The sequence below is a fragment of the Lithobates pipiens genome, unplaced genomic scaffold, assembly GCF_037356315.1.
Source record: "Lithobates pipiens isolate NorthernLeopardFrog02 unplaced genomic scaffold, aLitPip1_a1.2 Scaffold_16, whole genome shotgun sequence".
NCBI classification, from domain to species: Eukaryota; Metazoa; Chordata; class Amphibia; order Anura; family Ranidae; genus Lithobates; species Lithobates pipiens.
In genome coordinates, this window is record NW_027507748.1 from 291,523,006 (window position 1) to 291,542,469 (window position 19,464).

General features: G+C 41.5%; 1 protein-coding gene across 3 annotated transcripts in view; it reads right to left on the reverse strand.

The window, feature by feature from the left end:
* Nucleotides 1-19,464, reverse strand: part of ST7L (suppression of tumorigenicity 7 like) — a 266,896-nt gene that overhangs the window by 49,036 nt on the left and 198,396 nt on the right. For all 3 annotated transcript variants that reach the window (XR_013274492.1, XM_077481541.1, XM_077481540.1), the window contains exon 14: nt 4,854-4,993. Coding sequence is in view for 2 of the 3 variants with exons in the window: in XM_077481541.1 (XP_077337667.1) it covers nt 4,854-4,993 (140 nt within the window). In the remaining variant the exon portion in view is untranslated. The remainder of the gene's footprint in view (nt 1-4,853; nt 4,994-19,464) is intronic.

The following is a 19,464-nucleotide window of genomic DNA, read 5'->3' on the forward strand; positions in this document are numbered from 1 at the left end:
ACAGTGATGTCATCAAAAAGGGTCCAACACTCCAAGAATAAAAGCCTTTTTCCAAGGCTGCATTAGGACATGGCAAACAGGGGCTGAATCACAAGTCTTAGGTTGGGCTTTACCTCTTTTCAGCACTTTACACCTAGATGGATGGACCAAAAATACTGCTTTTCACCTGTGCAACACAAAGTGCATCCTCCAGCAAAAGACACAGAATTTGAGGCGCAGGATACAAGCAATCCCTGGGAGCCATGGCCTTGGATTAGGATCTGTATATTTATCTCTGAAAGGGACGTGGAGGGGGGGTGAGATGCATTAGATCACCTTAAAAGGGGCAAACGGGATAATCTTTTAATGCACAATCCTAAATTATTTTCTAAATTATTTTCTGATGAAGTGCAACAGACATTTTTTATGGCAGTAACTGTGGGGTGCTACAGCCCCCACACAGTTTGCAAAGACTGCAGAGGGGGTTACTAAAAATTCCATCTAGCCCAAAACCAGTGGCACAAGTATAGGAATACCCTTGAGTAGATAGAGCTAACACAGTTAGACAACTGGTCCCCTTCAAAAGTTATGTGAAACAAATTTCCTTTCTAAATCTATGAACTAAGAGAATTGTAGGCTAGAAAAACATACATACTTGGAAAAGAAACCAGCAGCAAATACCCTTTTAAGAGCAGATAGTCATCACCCAAAATCTTTGATTGATGGAATTCCACCAAGACAGTTCCTCCAAATACATAGAAATTGCACGAATTTGGATGGTTTTAAGATGGAGGCTAAATTAAAGTGGTACTAAAGGCTCCATTTTTTTAATAATAACAAACGTGTTTTACTTACCTGCTCTGTGCAATGGTTTTGAACAGAGCAGCCCCCAGTTCACTTTTCTTATCCCCAACCGGCACTCCTTCACCACTTGCTATGGGGGCACTAGTGTGTGCTCGCTCCTGAGCCCCACTCTGTGTATCCATAAACACACAGAATGGGTCTCGGCCCTGCCCACCAGTCCCTCCCGACTGTGATTGACATTGGCCTTTTTGTGTCTCAGCCACTGAGGAGGTAGAAAGCTGGGGCTCTCGTGCACATCACTGGATTGAGATCGGGCTCAGGTATGTTTTATTTTTGGGGGGGGGGCTGCCCATTATGCTAATTGAGTACTGAAAAATGCAAGCAGAATGTGGCAGCCTCATATGTCTTGACAAAGCTAGCTACACATCTTTGGTGAACGTGAGAGCGTTTTGATGTCATTGGGGCCATGCCTCCCAGCCATGATAGAATGTCCGAGTGATGGTAAAAGGTCAAGAGCTGTAACTGACGGGTGGATGATGTGGCAAACAGGCCAGTGAATACCTCTGTATGGCTAAGTACAGCTACTATAATTTACCCTTAGGAGATGTGGAAAACTTAGTAACCTGGCTAGCTCAGAGATGCAAGTTTAAGTGTTGAAGCAGGTGCATCTGCATCTGGCTTTGGTTGTGTGATTTCATATTAACTACAGGCATTACACCAAGCAAGGTGATTTGAAACTGAATGATTTACTGGATTCAGTCAACAAATGAGATCTTTGCTTGCACCATTTCTTGAGAAATCTGTCTGCATGGCCAGCTTTTTTGTTCCATTCATCTACTCTTATGCTTCGCAGCGGTTTATTGTTTACTCTAAAGTTACTGCTGCTGGACTGTAACAAATATTGCACGGTGGCTTGCTTTAATGGACTAAGTGTTGGAGGGTAGTTAGTGGTATAATTTATTTGGTAATTAGGATGTATTTTATGAGATTTTTTGTACTAATACATTTTTCAGACAAACTCTGGAATATTACTAACACAATTTGTTTCCAACATGGCCATTGTTTGGACTTTAATGTCTGTGCCTTTACTTTTGTACAAGCAGGTGTAATATGCACAAGGTAACACAATAAAGTAAGAGCCCTTTAAGAAGCAAAGAGCAGCAGGCTTCTATTTGTGGAGAGCAGTCAGTTCAGGCATCAGTTTACCGACTGACTATAGGTGGTTAGGGAACTGTACATCATGGCAAAGCAACGGTCATGTAGACGAAATGTGGAGGAGCAAGAAAGCACTACACATACAGCATGTTGTTCAGAGAGGAAGAACTTCCTACTTTATGTACCCAGAGGAACTTACTGTACATGGAACAGGAAGTGACAAAGGCAAAGTAGTAACACACAGAATGCTAAACATCAAAATGGCAGCTGCACTTTAAACTCCCCCAAAAGTTGGAAACCCCATAAAACATCCACTGGCGTCCCCAGTAAAAAAAAAAAAAAAAAACACACAAAAAAAAAAAAAAACACATGCAACAATATAAAAAACGCTATATGAAGCACCATACTGTCCTCCACATTCCCTCTGCCCAAAAAAAAGTTAGTGCCTTTACAGCCTACATACCTAGGGGGAAGACATATGGCCTCGAGAATGATGATCCAGTGCCCTGCCAGCCCTGAAAAAGGAGTACTGTGACAAGCAGGTCAGAAGCCCACTGGTCATATGCAGGTCTGTCCCTAGGTTGTCTTTTGTTTTTTTAGTTGAGCCTTGTATCCTACTTCTGCAGATGGCACAATACCCAACAGTAACAATCAAAATGAGAGCTGTGCTCTCCAATGAACGAAAGAGAAACTCATATCTCTGTCCGCGTTCACTTGGAAGGCATGTGGGAAAAATATAAATAATGGCAAAAATAAAGATAAAAAAAAATTACTAAACACTGCATGTAATAACCACATACACCAATCAGAATACCATTTTTGACAACAGTGTCGATTAGCATGGATTTCAGTGAGTGAATCGACTCCTAGACCTGCAATGTGAGAAAGAGCTAGAAAGCAAAACTAGTGTATAGCACTGAAGAACAGGGAGCAGAGACTTAAAGTGATTGTAAAGGCTCGTGTAAAAACAAAAACAAAAAAAACAAACAAACATGTTATACTTACCTCCTCTTTGGTTTTGCACAGAGCAGCCCTGATCCTCCTCTTTTTGCTGCTCCTAGCCCCTCCCTCCTTTAAGTGCCCCTCAGCCAGCAGCTAGCTACAGGTGTCACCCAAGCCGAGTGACAGTTACATGTTTAGCACTACCCCCGAAGGAGCTGCTGGTTAGATTTGGGCTTACCGTTACCTTCTTTTCTCCTCACTTCACATCTTGGGGTGTCCCATGGTAGATGGCCCAATAACTCGAGAGACTGACAACAGATCCACTTGAATGGATTTTATGTGCAAAACGTAGACAATGAACAGTCTCTTAAATTGGGATCAAAGGGTTGGAAAGGAAGTTCAGGTACCCTTTAGTGTCAAAGTCAAATGTTGAAGAACTTGCTTACTTTGACTGCATCCAGAGAATAGCCATTCGCAACTGGATGTTCACTCAAGTTGGACAGTCCCTCTCTTCACAAGGCCTAGCAGCCAACAAGGTGCTTACTCAAGAACAAGTCTCTACCATAAACGGTGTTGTAGATCGTACAAGATATGTCTCTGCCACAGACGTTGTTGTAGAACACGTAGGAAAAGTAAACTTGAAGAACACTCGTTGGATACCTGGATCTTTCAGCCAGCTTGGCGATATCCACGAGTCTGGATTCTCTTGGGTACTTCAGCCCTTCCAGGCTCTTGCTAAGAAACCAACCCGTACGTGGTCTTCTTCTGAAGAATCCTCCCCTGGAATGCTTGAAGTCACTGGGTCTCTCCCAAATCGGAGACGGCACCCAACCAGCTCAGAATCCTCCTTTAGTTTCCTTGCCTTGGGGTAGCCAGCTCCGAGACATCAAGATCGGGTGGATCCGCACCCCAGGCCATAGCCTTCCTGGGGGCTGGTCAGGAGGACCAGGACCATGAAGTCAGTACATCCTTCTGGACCGGAACCCTGAACCACGTGATGTCCGCATCTTAAATACCCTCTCCCAGAAAGCACAGCACGAGCGCCACTCCCACTGGGCAGGCTCTGAGAGAGAGTAACTTAAGCACCCAACCAGACCATAGTTCCATAACTGCCAGATGAGACAGTGCCCCCTGTGGCCAGGAGGAACATCTCATAGTCCAGGCAGACTGATGGTGAAGTCCAAATTTAGACAATTGTACCCAAACCAAACTGCAGTTTAGGTATAACCTTAACTTTGAAAAAGGCATAGCGCGTGCTCTTTAGGAGCCACCGCTAAACATGTATCCATTCAGACACGGAGCCCAGACCTGGCCCCGCCCCCTCTCTCCCCTGATTGGCTGACTGACAGCTGTAGGAGCCAATGGTGCCACTGCTCTATCTCAGCCAATCAGGAGGAGTGTCCTGGATGACAGAGGTGATCGTGCACATCTCTGGAGAGAGAAGGGGCTCAGGTAGCTGGGGGGACACACAGAAGGTTTTTTTTTATCTGAAGATAAAACGAAGATAAACGAAGATAAAAAACCTTCTGCCTTTACAATTCCTTTAATATGTAACAGACCAAAATGGATATTCTACCTACATAAATAATTGTGAACTATCCCAAAAATAGGATCTGTTAAATATTAAGCACAATTTACATCAGGTTGATCTCTTTCAACCTGAGGAAACTCTATAAATGCTACACATGGCTTGAAGCATTGCATTTGAGTTTTCAATTTAAGGCACACCATACCCTAATCAAATACCTGATCTTGACAAATGAACATTCCTAACCTAACCCCAAAAAAGGGTGAGTGCCATCTAAAAATAAAAGTCAAAAAAGTATAGTTGGCATATCTTTGTTTTTCATTATCCGCAATGATACACATGCTAGTATAGTATAACAAGCAGAGAAGCACAGAGAAACAATGTCTTCAAGTGAATATGTGACAATAGAATGGAATATTAATATAATAAACTATTACCCACTTACCGTTTTTGCAAAAACTCCCATGAGATCTGGAAATTGATGTGTAAGAAGTGCCAACATCGCAGTAAAGGAGCACAGACCAGCTGTGAAGTGAATAAAGAAAGGCAGCTCCTTCTTTGGGTAAACAGAAACTTCATGGAAAGCTGTAATGGGTAACAGAACAATGTATAAGAATTTAATGTGCTTTTAAAGTAGTAATGTGTACCATTTCCACATGCTTGCAATAGTATAACTAGATTATGGCTAGGTAAGGCAAAGAAATCAAAACATCATCCAATGAACCAATGTGATTCCTAGTAGAGTCTTCTTTAATTACTTGCCTACAGGGCACCTTCACCCCCTTCCTGCCCAGGCCAATTTTCAGCTTTCAGCACTGCCACACTTTGAATGACAACTGTGCGGACATGCTACACTTTAACCATGTGAAATTTTTAGAAATTTTCTTCACATAAACATAGCTTTCCTTTGGTGGTATTTAATCACTGCTTGGTTTGGTATTTTTTTTTTTTTTTTTTTACAAAAGACCCAACATTTTGAAAAGAAATAAAAGTTTTTCTAAGTTTGTCAGTAAAGTTTGTAAATAAGTAATTTTTCTCCTTCACTGATGAGGTAGCACTGATAGGCTGTACTGATGAGGCGGCACTTATGGGCACTGACAGGCAGCACTGATGGGCACCAATGAAGTGCAGCACTGACTGTCATCACTAATGGTCACTGATTGCTGGCACTGGTGGCGCTTTATTGTGATCAGTGCCCTTGATATCCCCTATAAGGAGATTCCGCTGATTGGTTCTCCTCGCCACACACTCTGTCAGTGTGAGGCAAGGAGAGCCGATTACCTGCATTTCTGTGTTTTCATGTGACCAGCTGTGATTAGACACAGCTGATCACATGGTTAAAGAGCCGCAGCTCTTTAGAGAGACCACGGTGGCGCCGTGTCCTAGCAATGCAGCGCGTCCCCGGTCGTCCTAGAACGAGACGTCGCCCCAGAATGAAAGTCACACCGCTCCTCTGTCATTTGACGGTGGGCAGGCAACAAACTGTTAAATAAGAGCTATCTTCATATTAAATTTTCTTTCACAATCACAAAATATAAGGGTTTTATTCTTCATGATTTGCCTGGCTCTGCCAATAATCCTAAAATTCAAGTGGATGTTAACCCGATTCATGAAATCTGAGCATATATATCTGCAGTGTTTTCTTATCTCTCTTCAAAGACCTAAGTCCCGTGGCTTTCTCCTGCTTCGTTCCTCTTATCAGCATGATAACTTCTAACAATTTCTCCAACACACAAAATAAAACCAGCCTGAATTTTGTGTCAGGGAGGGTTCTATAAATAAATTAGCAGAGAGATGGTCTATTCACAGTACAGCTCTACAAGTCTCTGCCTATGTGGAGGTGGGCGTGTGCCTTTCCTCCAATCAGCTGTCTCAGTGTATGGCAAGAATCCACACCCACAAGTGAATCAAGAAGAGAAAATTCTAACAGGACGTGCACTTTCTAAACAAGGCTTTTAACGTGCTTTGCACTGGTGTAAAGAAGGACTTAATTTAATCCGCCTCCCTGTAAACTGCCTGATTATACTGTCCCATTGGTCCTCAAGCCCTAATCCAAAGAACCCATGGTCCCCATACACTTCACCAACAAACCTGAAACAGCTGAATGCAGCTTGGATTAAAATGCCTCTGGATTACAATCATTCAGCATAAACAGGCAGATATCTATAATATTGTGTACAGCATATAAAAGTTTTATTGGACCAGCTAAAAACAAAATAAATAAATAAATCAAGGTTCATCAGCAGCATAACGAAGCAATTTAAAGCAGAACTCCAGCCAAAAACTTCTTTGCATGTCCTTATTGCCGCTTTCCAACCTTCACTGAATATGTCATCTATCTTCTGGTTCACTCAGTGGTTGCTCTGAAAAAGCCTATTCATTTTCAAATCAAACTGTTAATTCTCTTTGTTTGTAAGACTGGTAGCTGCTATGCCTCCTATTTCCCCAGCCACTGAACTTAGCACATCCCTTCTGTAGCTCTTTCTCCAGGAAGCAGTGATGTAATACAGCCCCACTTGCTGCGGTGGGCCGAACGGAACTCTTAGACACATTCAACCTTCACATTCAACAGGCCTAGTGAATTTCCCGCCATGCACGTGCGTGCCTGCCGCGAGCTCTCTGACCGTGCCCACGATACCCGAGATCGTGTCACGGAGCTGAAGAACGAGGAGATGCCGATGTAAACACAGCATCTCCCCATTCTGCCTAGTGACAAGACACTGATCGTCTGTTCTCTGTCATCGGGAGCAGCGATTAGTGTCATGTCGCTGCTAGCCCATCCCCCAGACAGTTAGAATCATTCCCCAGGACACACTTAACCCCTCCCCCAACCCCTTCACTGCCAGTGACATTTTTACAGTAATCAATGCAATTTTAAAGCATTGATCGCTGTATTAATGCCAATGGTCCCAAAAATGTGTAAAAATTGTCCCATGTGTCTGCCCTAATGTCGCAGTCACGATAAAAATCGCTGATCACCGCCATTACTAGTAAAACAAAATAAAAATAAAAAAAGAAGAAGAAAAATGGCATAAATCTATCCCCTATTTTGTAGACGCTAATAAGTGCTTATTGCGATTTTTTTTTTACCAAAAATGTGTCGAAGAATACGTATCAGCCTAAACGAAGGGAAAAAATATAAATATATATATATATAAAAAAAAATTATATATTTTTTGGGGATATTTATTATAGCAAAAAGTAAAACATAATGTGTTTTTTACAAAATTGTCGCTCTTTTTGTTTGTAGTGCAAAAAATAAAAACCGCAGAGGTGATCAAATACCACCAAAAGAAATCTCTATTTGTGGGGGGAAAAAAAAGGTCCTCAATTTTGTTTGGGAGCCATGGCGCACGACCTCGCAATTATCAGTTAAAGCGACGCAGTGCCAAATTACAAAAAGTGCTCTGGTCTTTGGCCATCAAAATTGGTCAGGGCTTAATTGTTAATTACTCTCCACCTCAAAAAAATGCAAAAAGTAAAACAAAACAAAAAAATACATAATTTTATCAACCAGAAAAGGAATAATTTTTGGGACACCACTGCCAATGAATATTTGATTAAGTTACAAAGGAACGCTGTTAAAAGTTATAAATTGAAAAGGACAGATGGATGGACAGTTGTGGCAATGAACAATCCAGCTACTCCTCTCAACTTTATAATTTTGCAGAGCTTTCTAGTTTGGAAAAATGTCCCGTCAGACGCAAATACATGTACCATCAATCACTATGTGACTGTATCAAGTGTGATACCAGATAACACTCCCAAAGCATCAGTACTTGGCAGTCTCTACAACCATCTTGGTGTGTTTAGGTTGGAGTGCGTCATTCTCAATTATACAACAAAAATAATTAAAACAGTGAAAATAAAAAGAATTTCGTGTATTTGTGTTGGCTGTTTAAGACTGAGACAAATGGTTTAAACATAAATCATTTATGCCAAACAAATGGCAATAAAGTATAAATCTACAAATTAAAGAAAGTCCTCACTCAGGGTCAGAATTAGTGTTTATGTTGTCAAAGGCACATGTGAGTGATAATGTAATTTCATATATAAATTCTAAAACCTTTTTTTCAAAAGTACATACAAAAGGATATGCCATTGTGGGCAGCATAACAATGATTGTACTGTACAATGTATAATTTTGTCATTTTTGTAAAGAGCCATGAGCTCCTGTGACCACTGCAGCTCTGCATTTTGTTTATTGCATAAAAGTGCCCTGTGGCTGTCATAGGTCTCATTATCTTGAGCACTTAGCACTGCCCATTTGCCATTCTGTGTACACATAGGTGACGGTCATTTTTAGATGCAAAAAAAAAGAGTTTGAGTTTCACTCAATATTCCATGGAGAGAGGGGCACAGGACACCCATGGACAGAAAAAGGAACAAAGTACTTACAGCCTTCACAGATGGAACATTCTGACAGTAGCTGCTAACTGTAAAGCACTGGCCAATTTAGCTGCCAATACCCTGGGCAGAAGTACCATACTTACTCCAGTAAGGTTCACGTTTCCTCCCATAATATCCGAGTTCCTCTATGGTTCCTCAATCTCCAGATTACACAAGCTAGGCCTCAGACTCAGGCCTTGGTCCAGCCACATGGTCAACCCCCTTAGGCAGCAGACCTAAGAGACTTCAATAGCCTGAGCCTTCACATCCCTTTCTTAGGCAGGAGACCCATGGGGAGAACTCAGCCCTTGAATATAAGTACCTTCTCTCAACCTGCACCACTGGCAATAAACCTCCTCGTAGTTGGCATAGGACAGATACATATTCCTAGTTTCGATTAGTGTAGCTTTCACACTATTGCCAGAGTGGCAGCAGTGTGTCTCTAAAGCCTCTGGCATTAGCAGCTGTGTGATAGGACCAGAGTTCGTCTCTACTGGACACATCCATTGATGGTTCAACGTATATGTCCACAGGATGCTTTGCAAATATTTATGTTCAGCTGCATAATTACCCAGAGAATTTCTTTAATTTTACACATGCATGTATATTGCCACCTTTGATGTTCTCTTGGAAAAAGTTAGACCCCCGTCTAGTTGGCATGGACACCAACATGAGGAACATCTGTTGGTGACTCTCAACATCAGCGTCAAGTAAAGCAAGTTGTGTATTATACAGCATAATTGGCTGAGGAGGGGAATATCACATGGTATATCAAGCTTGCATACAGTGATAATTGAGTTTTTGCTGCGTTTTTAGCATTTTCCAGGCTCAAAAGTAATAAATAAAATGTTTTCCTTTAAAAACACTACTAGACGAAAACGCACCTAAACGCGGGAAGCCACGTTTCCTATTACTATTATATTATGAAAACACAACCCTATAAATGCAATAGCAGCCAACTATCTTTTATTTTTTAAGTTCTGTTAAAGCAAAACTCTAGGCAGATACTGATTAAACATAAAAATACCAATTATTACAGGTGAAAAAAATAAATAAATCATATTATATATATATATATATATATATTTTTTTTTATTTATTTTTTTTTCACCTGTAATAGTTGGTATTTTTATGTTTAATCAGTATCTGCCTGGATTTTATATATGTAAGCCCTTTGTAAAACTCTGCACAACAGCACTCGCTGTAAAAGGGGTGGCCTGCATAAGCAGTCACAAGTCATGCTGGTAGCAAACACAATGACAGGTGGCAGATGATCAATCCCATCAGTCTGTTGCTTTTACTTAATTGTTTGATCAGCAGGTTGGTCTGTGTTTTAACCACTGCTCATTTAGCAAGCTGTGCAACAATGGAGGTTGAGGATCTAGCAGGGATCTCCAAACTATGACCCACCAGCTGTTGCAGAGCTACATGTCCTATGAGGCATTGTACAACTCTGACATTCACAGGCATGATGGGAAGTGTAGTTCCTGAACAACTGGAGGGCCATAGTCTGGAGACCCCCTAGCTGTTCTGTCTGGCAGAGGTGCTTTAATGACAAAACTTCCTGCACATAAATACACATTCTAAGGCAGGTAAACAGTTCCCATACACAGTATGTATTTCAACCTTTGTGTAAGGATGAGCTCAGGTGTGTCTGGATCGTAGCACACTTACCAGCTATCCACTGCTATATATGCGCCAACTTGGAGACAACAAAGGCTAGTTATAAGGCTAGTTATAAATTGGGGTGGCTACCATCTTTTTGTGTCTGGATCCTAGTCTGAACTCACCAAAGCAAGCCCACCAGGAAGCTGTCACAGTGCCGAGCCAATCACAAGCAGCCGTGGCATTCTCTGCCCAACAGCTGCATGTATACAATACACATGTATTGTATATGTGCAGCTGTGGGGCACGGCATGCCCCGAGCTGATTGGCCCGGTACTGGAGACTGCTTCCTGCCCCTGGTGGGCTCACTTAGGTGGTTTCAAACTAGGATCCTAACACGCCCAAACTCATCATTAGTATTTAGTGGTTTGGCTTTGGTTATGATTTAATAATATAGCATTGTTGCAGAGTTTGTACAGACATGTTCTCCCCTTTAGCAAGCAAAGTAGGAAAAGGTTAACCTCTAGAGATCCACGCTATAGCCGAGCGACGGCTACAGCGTGGACCTGCATTGCGTTCCCATGCACGAGCAGCCTGCGTGCCCCCTGAAGGGCGTGCACGTTGCGCTGTGATCAGTGAGTCTGAGACTTGCTGGATCACAGATCAGAGTAAGGGGTCGATCCTGACCCCTTACCACGTGATCAGCTGTCAGCCAATGACAGCTGATCACGTGATGTCAACCCAGCTGGTAATCGGCTATTTTTCTCCTCATGAGAAAAAAAAAGCTGATCACCGGCGGCAGTGAGCAGGACATCAGTCCCGATCACTGTGATGTGCCCAGATCTTCAGTGCCCACCTGTGCCCCCTACAAGCGCCGCCTACCAGTGTCCACCAGCGCCACCTATCATTGCCCACAATCAGTGCCTGGACAGTGCTGCTGCACATCAGTGTCACCTACCAGTGCCCATCAGTGCCATCTATCAGTGATACCTATCAGTGCCCATCCGTGCCACCCATCAGGGCCCATCAGTGGCCATCAGTACCGACTCATCTGACCCCATCAGTGCCCACCAGTGCAGCCTATCAGTGCCCACCAGTGCAGCCTATCAGTGCAGCCTATCAGTGCCCACCAGTGCAGCCTATCAGTGCCCACCAGTGCAGCCTATTAGTGCCCACCAGTGCAGCCTATTAGTGCCCACCAGTGCCGCCTCATCAGCGCATAACAATGAAGTAGAAAAATGACCTGTTTGCAAAAAATTTTAACAAACTATTAAACATGTTTTTTTTTTTTAATTTTCCATTTTATTTGTTTAGCAATAAATAAAAACCCCAGCTGTGATTAAATACCACCAAAAGAAAGCTCTATTTGCGGGGGAAAAAATTATAAAAATTTCATTTGGGTACAGTGTTGTATGACCGCGCAATTGTCATTCAAAGTGCGTCAGCGCTGAAAGCTTAAAATTGGTCTGGGCAGGAGGGGGGTTTAAGTGCCCAGTAAGCAAGTGGTTAAAGTACATTTTTGTGGTTCCATGGAGTTGCTTTAAGTTCCCTTTTTTTTACACTGCTGTTCAATTAGACCACAGCATATATATATATATATATATATATATATATATATATATATATATATATATATATCTCAATATATATGTTTTATTGTAGAAGACTCAAATAATAGTTTTATAATATTCACTCTGACTTATGCTAGTAGAAATGTGTAAAGGTAGGAAAGGCATTTTAATATTACAGCCCATTAAAAGCCAACAGCACAGAAATGTGCAGTGGGCAACATAATATTTTTACAATTCCGATTTGCACCACGAAGCACAAAGTTAATAATTGCAGGTGTTACAAGGCCTGGGAATTTTTGTAAGACGCATTTTTGTTTATGGTGCCAAATATATAAAACAGGTGTGCCTGAGATGCAGACTCATCTATTTGGGTCAGATGGGGATAACATAAGGTCCCTAAATAAAAGAATCACAAATATATACCAGTATATTACACAACCTGATGATGAGTTGTAGAAAACACTGTTCCTGAAATGGTGGTAACTGTCATTCCATAATGAAAATTACTTCCAGACTTCAGGTTCCAGGTCTTAAAAGACAGCTTGGTCATAATATCAGGCTGAATTGCACAATACTGACCACACACACTGCAATGAGGAAAGTACAGCGCAAATGGTCCAACATCTCTGTGTGTATGAAAAATAGATAATACGAGAAAAAGCAATGTTAGAACTGGAGTTTTTTTAACCACTAGTGTCCCAGCACCTTACACCTATATAAACCCCCTTAAAGCTCAGGTTTTGTTCAGGTTTTGGATATGTGATAGATTGTCCAACAATTGTTGCTTTGTTCTACAGCAAGCCTAACCAATCTTGGTATTGCTTTTGAGTGCAGATGGTACTTTCCATAATACCATATTTTAACTATTTAAGCCCCGGTCCATTTGGCTGACCAAAGACTAGACCACTTTTTGTGATTCGGCACTGCATCGCTTTAACTGAAAATTGCGCGGTTGTGCAACGTGGTGGCTCTCAAACAAAATAGATGTCTTTTTCCCCTCAAATAGAGCTCTCTTTTGGTGATATTTGATCACCTCTGTGGTTTTAATTTTTTGCGCTATAAACAAAAAAAAAAGAGACAATTTTGAAAAAAAAAAAATAAAAAATATTTTTTAACTTTTTGCTATAATAAATATCCCCAAATATATATAAATAAATATCCCCAAAGGAATTTTTATATATATATATATATATATATATATATATATAAATATTATTCAGAAATAAATATCCCCAAAGGAATTTTTATATATATATATATATATATATATATATATATATATATATATATATATATATATATATATATATATATATAAATTCCTCAGTTTAGGCTGATACATAATCTTCTACATATTTTTGGCAATAAGCGTATATTGATTGGTTTACACAAAAGTTATAGCAGCTACAAAATAGGGGATAGTTTTATGGCATTTTTTATTAATTTTTTCTTTTTGCTAGCAATGGCAGCGATCAGTGATTTTTATCATGACTGCGACATTATGGTGGACACGTCGGACAATTCTGACATATTTTTGGGACCATTGGCATAAATACAGCGATCAGTGCGATTAAAATTGCATTGATTACTGTAAAAATGTCACTGGCAGTGAAGGGGTTAACACTAGGGGGCAGTGAAGGGGTTAATATGTATCCTAGGGAGTGTTCTAACTGAAGGGGGATGGGAATGTGCAGGGAAACTAACAGATCGCTGTTCATACTCTGTATGAACAGACAATCTGTCAGTTCATTGCTCAGAGAACTGGAAACTGTGTGTTTACACACACAGCTCCCGGTTCTGCGTGTGCCCCGAGCAATCTCGGGAGCCTGGCGGTGATCGAGACCGCCAGGCACTCGCATTGGCTCAGGGAGCGAGCTTGGGGTATGTGTACCCCCCCGGCGGCTCACAAGCGCCCCCTAGCATAACGGCGATTCGCGCAGCCGAGCCATACTGCTGCAGTACAACTGCCACAGCTGGTCGGCTAGCGGTTAAATGATAGACTTTACATTATTTTTTATTATTAGAAATGTGAAAATAAAATCATAAAAACTATCAGGAAAAGGAGGCGTTTCTTGATTTTAAACCTTAAAAGCAATTTATAAAAGGAAAACAAAAAGACATTTAGTCTTTAACTGCTTGCCGACCGCCCTATAGCACATTTACTGCTACAGAGCAGCCACACTGCACATGATCACGTATATATACGCAGCGGGAGCTGATCAGGAGTTCCTTGTGAACCCACTGTCTGCTGGCACCCGCTGATCATTCAGCATACAGGCAGAACGGCAGTCTGCCTATGTAAACAAGGCAGATTGCTCTTCTGCCAGTACAGAAGGCATGGATCCTGTGCTCCTGTAAAGCTGGCACTCCGATCCATGCCCTCTGCTAGTAAAAGCACCTCCCCCACTACACTGAAACACTAGCTAGGCCTGCATGTAACCCTTTTATCGCCCATTAACCCATTCCCAGCCAATGCCATTATTACAGCAACAGCGACTTAATGTTGTCACTGGTCCCCAAAAAAGTGTCAAAAGTGTCAGTTGTCCAATTTGTCCGCCGCAATATCGCAGCCCCCCGCTATAACTAAACAATTATAAAAATTCCATAAATATATCCCACAGCAGACACTAGAACTTTTGCGCAAACCAATCAATATACACTTATTGGGATTTTCTTTTAACAAAAATATGTAGCAAAATAGGTTGAATAAAGACACTAGTCCATCCAGTTCAACCTGGGTTTCTACAATTGTCCCTATCCCTGTACATTGCATACTCAAATCGGTCCCTACCCTCAAGAAGCCCACAATCCAAGGTCCCCATTCATATACTAGGGCCAATTTTGGACAGAAGCCAATTAACCTACCTGCATGTCTTTGGATTGTGGGAGGAAACCAGAGTACCCGGAGTAAACCCACGCAGGCACAGGGAGAACATGCAAACTCCAGGCAGGTAGTGTCGTGGTTGGGATTTGAACCAGCAACCCTTCTTACTGCTAGGTGAGAGTGCTAACCACTACCCCACTGTGCTGCCCGTGGACCCAGAAACAAAGGATCCCATTTTGGCTGTCAAGAACTAAAAACTGCCATGATAGTTTTTTTTTTTTTGTGCACTGTACTGTACTTACAGTGGACTTCAGAAACTACCCCAAATTGACCCCATTTAGAACTCTAGGCCCACCCAACTAACAAGGTATTTATATGAGGTATAACTTTTAATTACATATTTTAGCTGGAATTTACTGACAACAAAATAAAACAAAAATGATAATGGTAATTTTTCCTTTGATGAGTAATTTCTACAATAGCATAGTAGAATCTGCACCCAACAGTACGTTCGGCTATTTATTCCATGCACAAGGATGCCATATAAGTATAATTTGGTGGGAATATTGTAGTCCTCAGAATCAAGGGATCACATTCTGGATGTCAATGGCTGAAAACTGCCATGTGAGTTTTGGACACTATGCTGTATTTGCAGTGGCGGGACTACAGAAACTACCCTAAATTGTAAAGTAGATCCCAAAAGTTTTCTTCCATCACAGATGGGCCTAATTGCACAGGGCTCAGTATTCAATCCTACTGTACTTTACAGTTGCTGGTTTTGAAGGGGTAGCTGTTGTGACTGACTAGTTTTAAGGCTACAGTGTGGTCTTCTCCCAGGGTTTACCATAGCATGTGTACAGCATATTTTGTAAGGTGTGAAGAGAATTACATTCTAGAAGATATGCAGTGAAGCATATTTTAGGATTGTACCAATCAGAGATTTGGCTCTGAGTACTTTTTCTGCTTTAGCTATACTTTTCCAGAAGCTGTTGGCTTTGCATTCACTAGTACAGAAGTCTGTGCAGGGATTGGAGTAAATAGCTCCTGCTGTAAGTAACACATTTGCACCATGGGACGTGAACCTGGTGTTGTCAGCTCTCCAACATTCTCCTTTTAAACTTGTAAACAGCATTTCTCTCTTTCTCTGATCTTATCAGGAAAATTGGCTTTCTGGTGGCCTTTACTTTGGCCCGAAGAATATGGGAACTGGCAGCCTTGTTTTGTCATTTTTAATGCTACACATTCTTCATAATTTTACATTAATCAAGACATAGACTTAACTGTTATAAGCAGCTATAAGGGTCAATCAGCCTTTTACTTTAGTATTGTAGATGGATCAGGCCTGTTCTGGCTTATAACCTGCAAAGGGAAGTTCCTCCCTTTCTGGTAAAAGTGCATTCTACGAGGGGCAAAAGTGCATTCTACGAGGGGCATAAGTGCTTCTTGGGTATTTCACCATCAAGCCTCAGCTTCTCAGGTCTGTAATGAAGCTACCTGTTCTTTGGTACATACCTTTACAAATTTCTATGACGTGGATGTTCAAGCTGTGTCTGATACATGTTTGGACGCAAGGTCCTTCAGGCAGCCCTGTTCCCAGCCATCATAATATTATTTGGGGACGTCCCAACAGTAATGTTTAGAAAATCCTGTGTCATTGAGTGTACAATAAAGAGAAGAGGATTTTTGACTTGCCTGTAAAATCCTCAAGTATATCAAAAGGGCACAGGGATCCCTCCCTGTTGTCTGTTCCCCCCATTAATTGCCACTAAACTGTAAGCCTGCAGGACTGGGAGGTGGTATGTGGCTCAGAGAAAGCAAGCTCCATTCCCCTGTAGGTGGCAGAACATAACCCACTGGTAATGATTAGAAGGCTTTGTGTCCTGTGAAGTAGTTCATGCAAAAGGATTTTAGAGGCAAGTAAAAAATCCTGTTTTCTTTACATTGTATTACCTCCTTAAAGGGATTGTAAAGGTATTTTTTTTTTTTTTTAAATAACAAACATGTTATACTTACCTCCACTGTGCAGCTTGGTTTTCTGGTTTTCTGGGGTCCCTCAGCAGCTGTCTCCGCTTCCTCCCGCAGGTACGTCTCACGCTCATGTGAGCTCCCTCGCATGGTGAGAAGCACCTGCGGGCACGCTCCCGTGATACAGCCGGCGGCTCTAGCCGCTCACTGTATCACACGGCCCCGCCCCCGGCGCGCCGCGTCATTGGATGCGATTGACAGCAGCGCAAGCTAATGGCTGCGCTGCTTTCAATCCATCCAATCAGCGGCCAGGCTGAGTGGCGGAGGACGTCGGGGGCGAGCTCGGGACTTTTGAAGGGTCAGGTAAGTAAAACGAGGGGGCTGGGGGCCCCACAATCGTTTTCTTATTTTCCTGACTGTTATAGAGATACTTATTCAGAAAACGACTTTTTTGGTGTCCAGCATCAATTGAAATATGGTAACTGAAATTTAACAAAAAAAGGCACACTAACACTCAGGAAATGTTGGTCTTGCTCAAGTGCACTGAAATCCACATCAATATATATATTATATATATACATACACACACATACATACATACATACATACATACACACACACACACACACACACACACACACACACTTTATTAACATTCAAAGGACAACTAAAAAAGGGTCAAAAAAGAAAGAAAAGAAATGATAATTAAAAAGTAAAATAAATTGTTGCATAAGATCTGTTTTTACTGCTCATTACAATCGACAAAAGAACAGAAAAAAATAATTCAAGCTGTGGTTTCGTTAGCTGTATGTTTAAAATACATCTGACTGCGAACATGTTTTAATGCAAACAAGTTGAAAATGTTTGGTTACTGAAGACAGATGTGCCCCATGAGGACACTTCAGCAACTCAACACTGTAATGGGCAGGAGAGCTGTGGGTTTCACAAGTAATTGTCTGATTACATGCTTACTTGGCAAAATTTGCAGTGAAGTTGCTTACTATTCAGTTTTTATAGGTATTTTCCAATAACATTTTAAATTTAAAGTAAAGTAGCAACAAACTGAATAATGGGAATTTGCAAGCATTATGAAAACAAGAGGCCTGCTGACCGTCTAGAGATTGTAAGGCATAAAATAAAAATCAAATAATTTTAATTAAAAAAAACGATTAATCAAAATTGTATCACATACAGTATAACTGTATGGAATCTGTTATGCAGAGACTGAACAAGAAAGTTCCTGTATATGGAAAGCAAGGTAACGTTTTTGCTGCCAGCCTTAATAAACAGGAAGGTATATAATATTTACTTGATTTATTTTTGTCATTTCTTTAGTTGCTTCCTAAGCAATGCCATCCTGCCTGCATGCCGTAGCTGAGGGCAGATGCATTTCAGGAAGTAAAAGCTACACAAATAATCTGCCCTTACTCAACATGGCTGCAGATAAAAAAGCTAGGGAGAGGGGCATTTTTCAAAGTGATTTCTCAACAAAATAAAGCAAGGAGACATGGATGGATTGATGAGTTTGCTTTGAATATTAAAATTAATTTAATAGCTTTTTTGGTTTGTGGTGCTCAGATGCAGTTAACTTCCACTTTAAATCTGCATTAGTAAGAGAATGTAACTATTTAAAAATAAGGCCCATTATTGTGTGACCATTTAGCACTATGTGGCTTTGCATGTAAACACACATGGATACAAATCAGGCGGGCTGTATATTACATGAGCAGTGGATAACATAAAAATAAGAATATGCAGTTATATTCAGTTAGTGGATTTTGTATTAGGCCCCATTCACGTTTGGGTGATTCCAGATAATGGCAAACCATGCATTTGGGTGCCATCGTGAATGGCACCCCAAATGCCGTGTAATTTTGCTCCGATTGTCACACAGCAGAACGGGTGTTTAATTTCCAGCCCAAGGCTGTCATGTGACGTCTTTGACTTTCAGTGGTGATATCTGAATGATACCTGCAGCTACAGGCATCATTCAGATATCATCTTTTAGAGCTGCTGATTCTGTGCACCGTAAGAATGATCATAGCGGCAGTTCTTCCACTTGATCGTTCTTACAGGCGATGGGAGGGGCCACTGGATCCATTGGGTATATTTTCCCCTTTTTCCTTTCATTCTTTTTTAGTTGTAGGTTTCATGTTTTTGTTCTATTTTTTTTGTTGTATTTTGCAAAATCAGCTTTTTTGATTTTTTCGATTTGTTCACCCATACTATAAATGTAGATGTTGTATTTACTGGATTTTCACCAATATTTATCTTCATGGTAATAAGTATGTAAATGTATGCCTTTTTTGCTCTTTGCCGCTTGCTATTACCCATGATGTCATCTGGGTAGGGTGCGGTGCACTGAGCTGGCTTGTTGTCACTCACATAGTGCACAAAGGTCACTTAGGGACGTCATCACAACGATATGTCGGCCTTTGCTATTAGGTGTCAAGCGGCTGGGTTATTTCCCGGTTGCCATGGTGCCATTACACATCGTCAGGCCGCTGACACGGGTCCTCGTCACCACGCTGACACACGTGGCCACTCTGGTAGGCCAGTGATGTCAGTATGCCGATTCACGGGCGTGCAGCGCTGCCATTGCTGGCAGCTCGGGGGGCACTCTCCTTGCCCAGCCCCTCCCTTTCCCCACAGCTTGATGGCCTATTAACCCTCCCTGCCCACCTCAAGTGCTATAAAGTCTG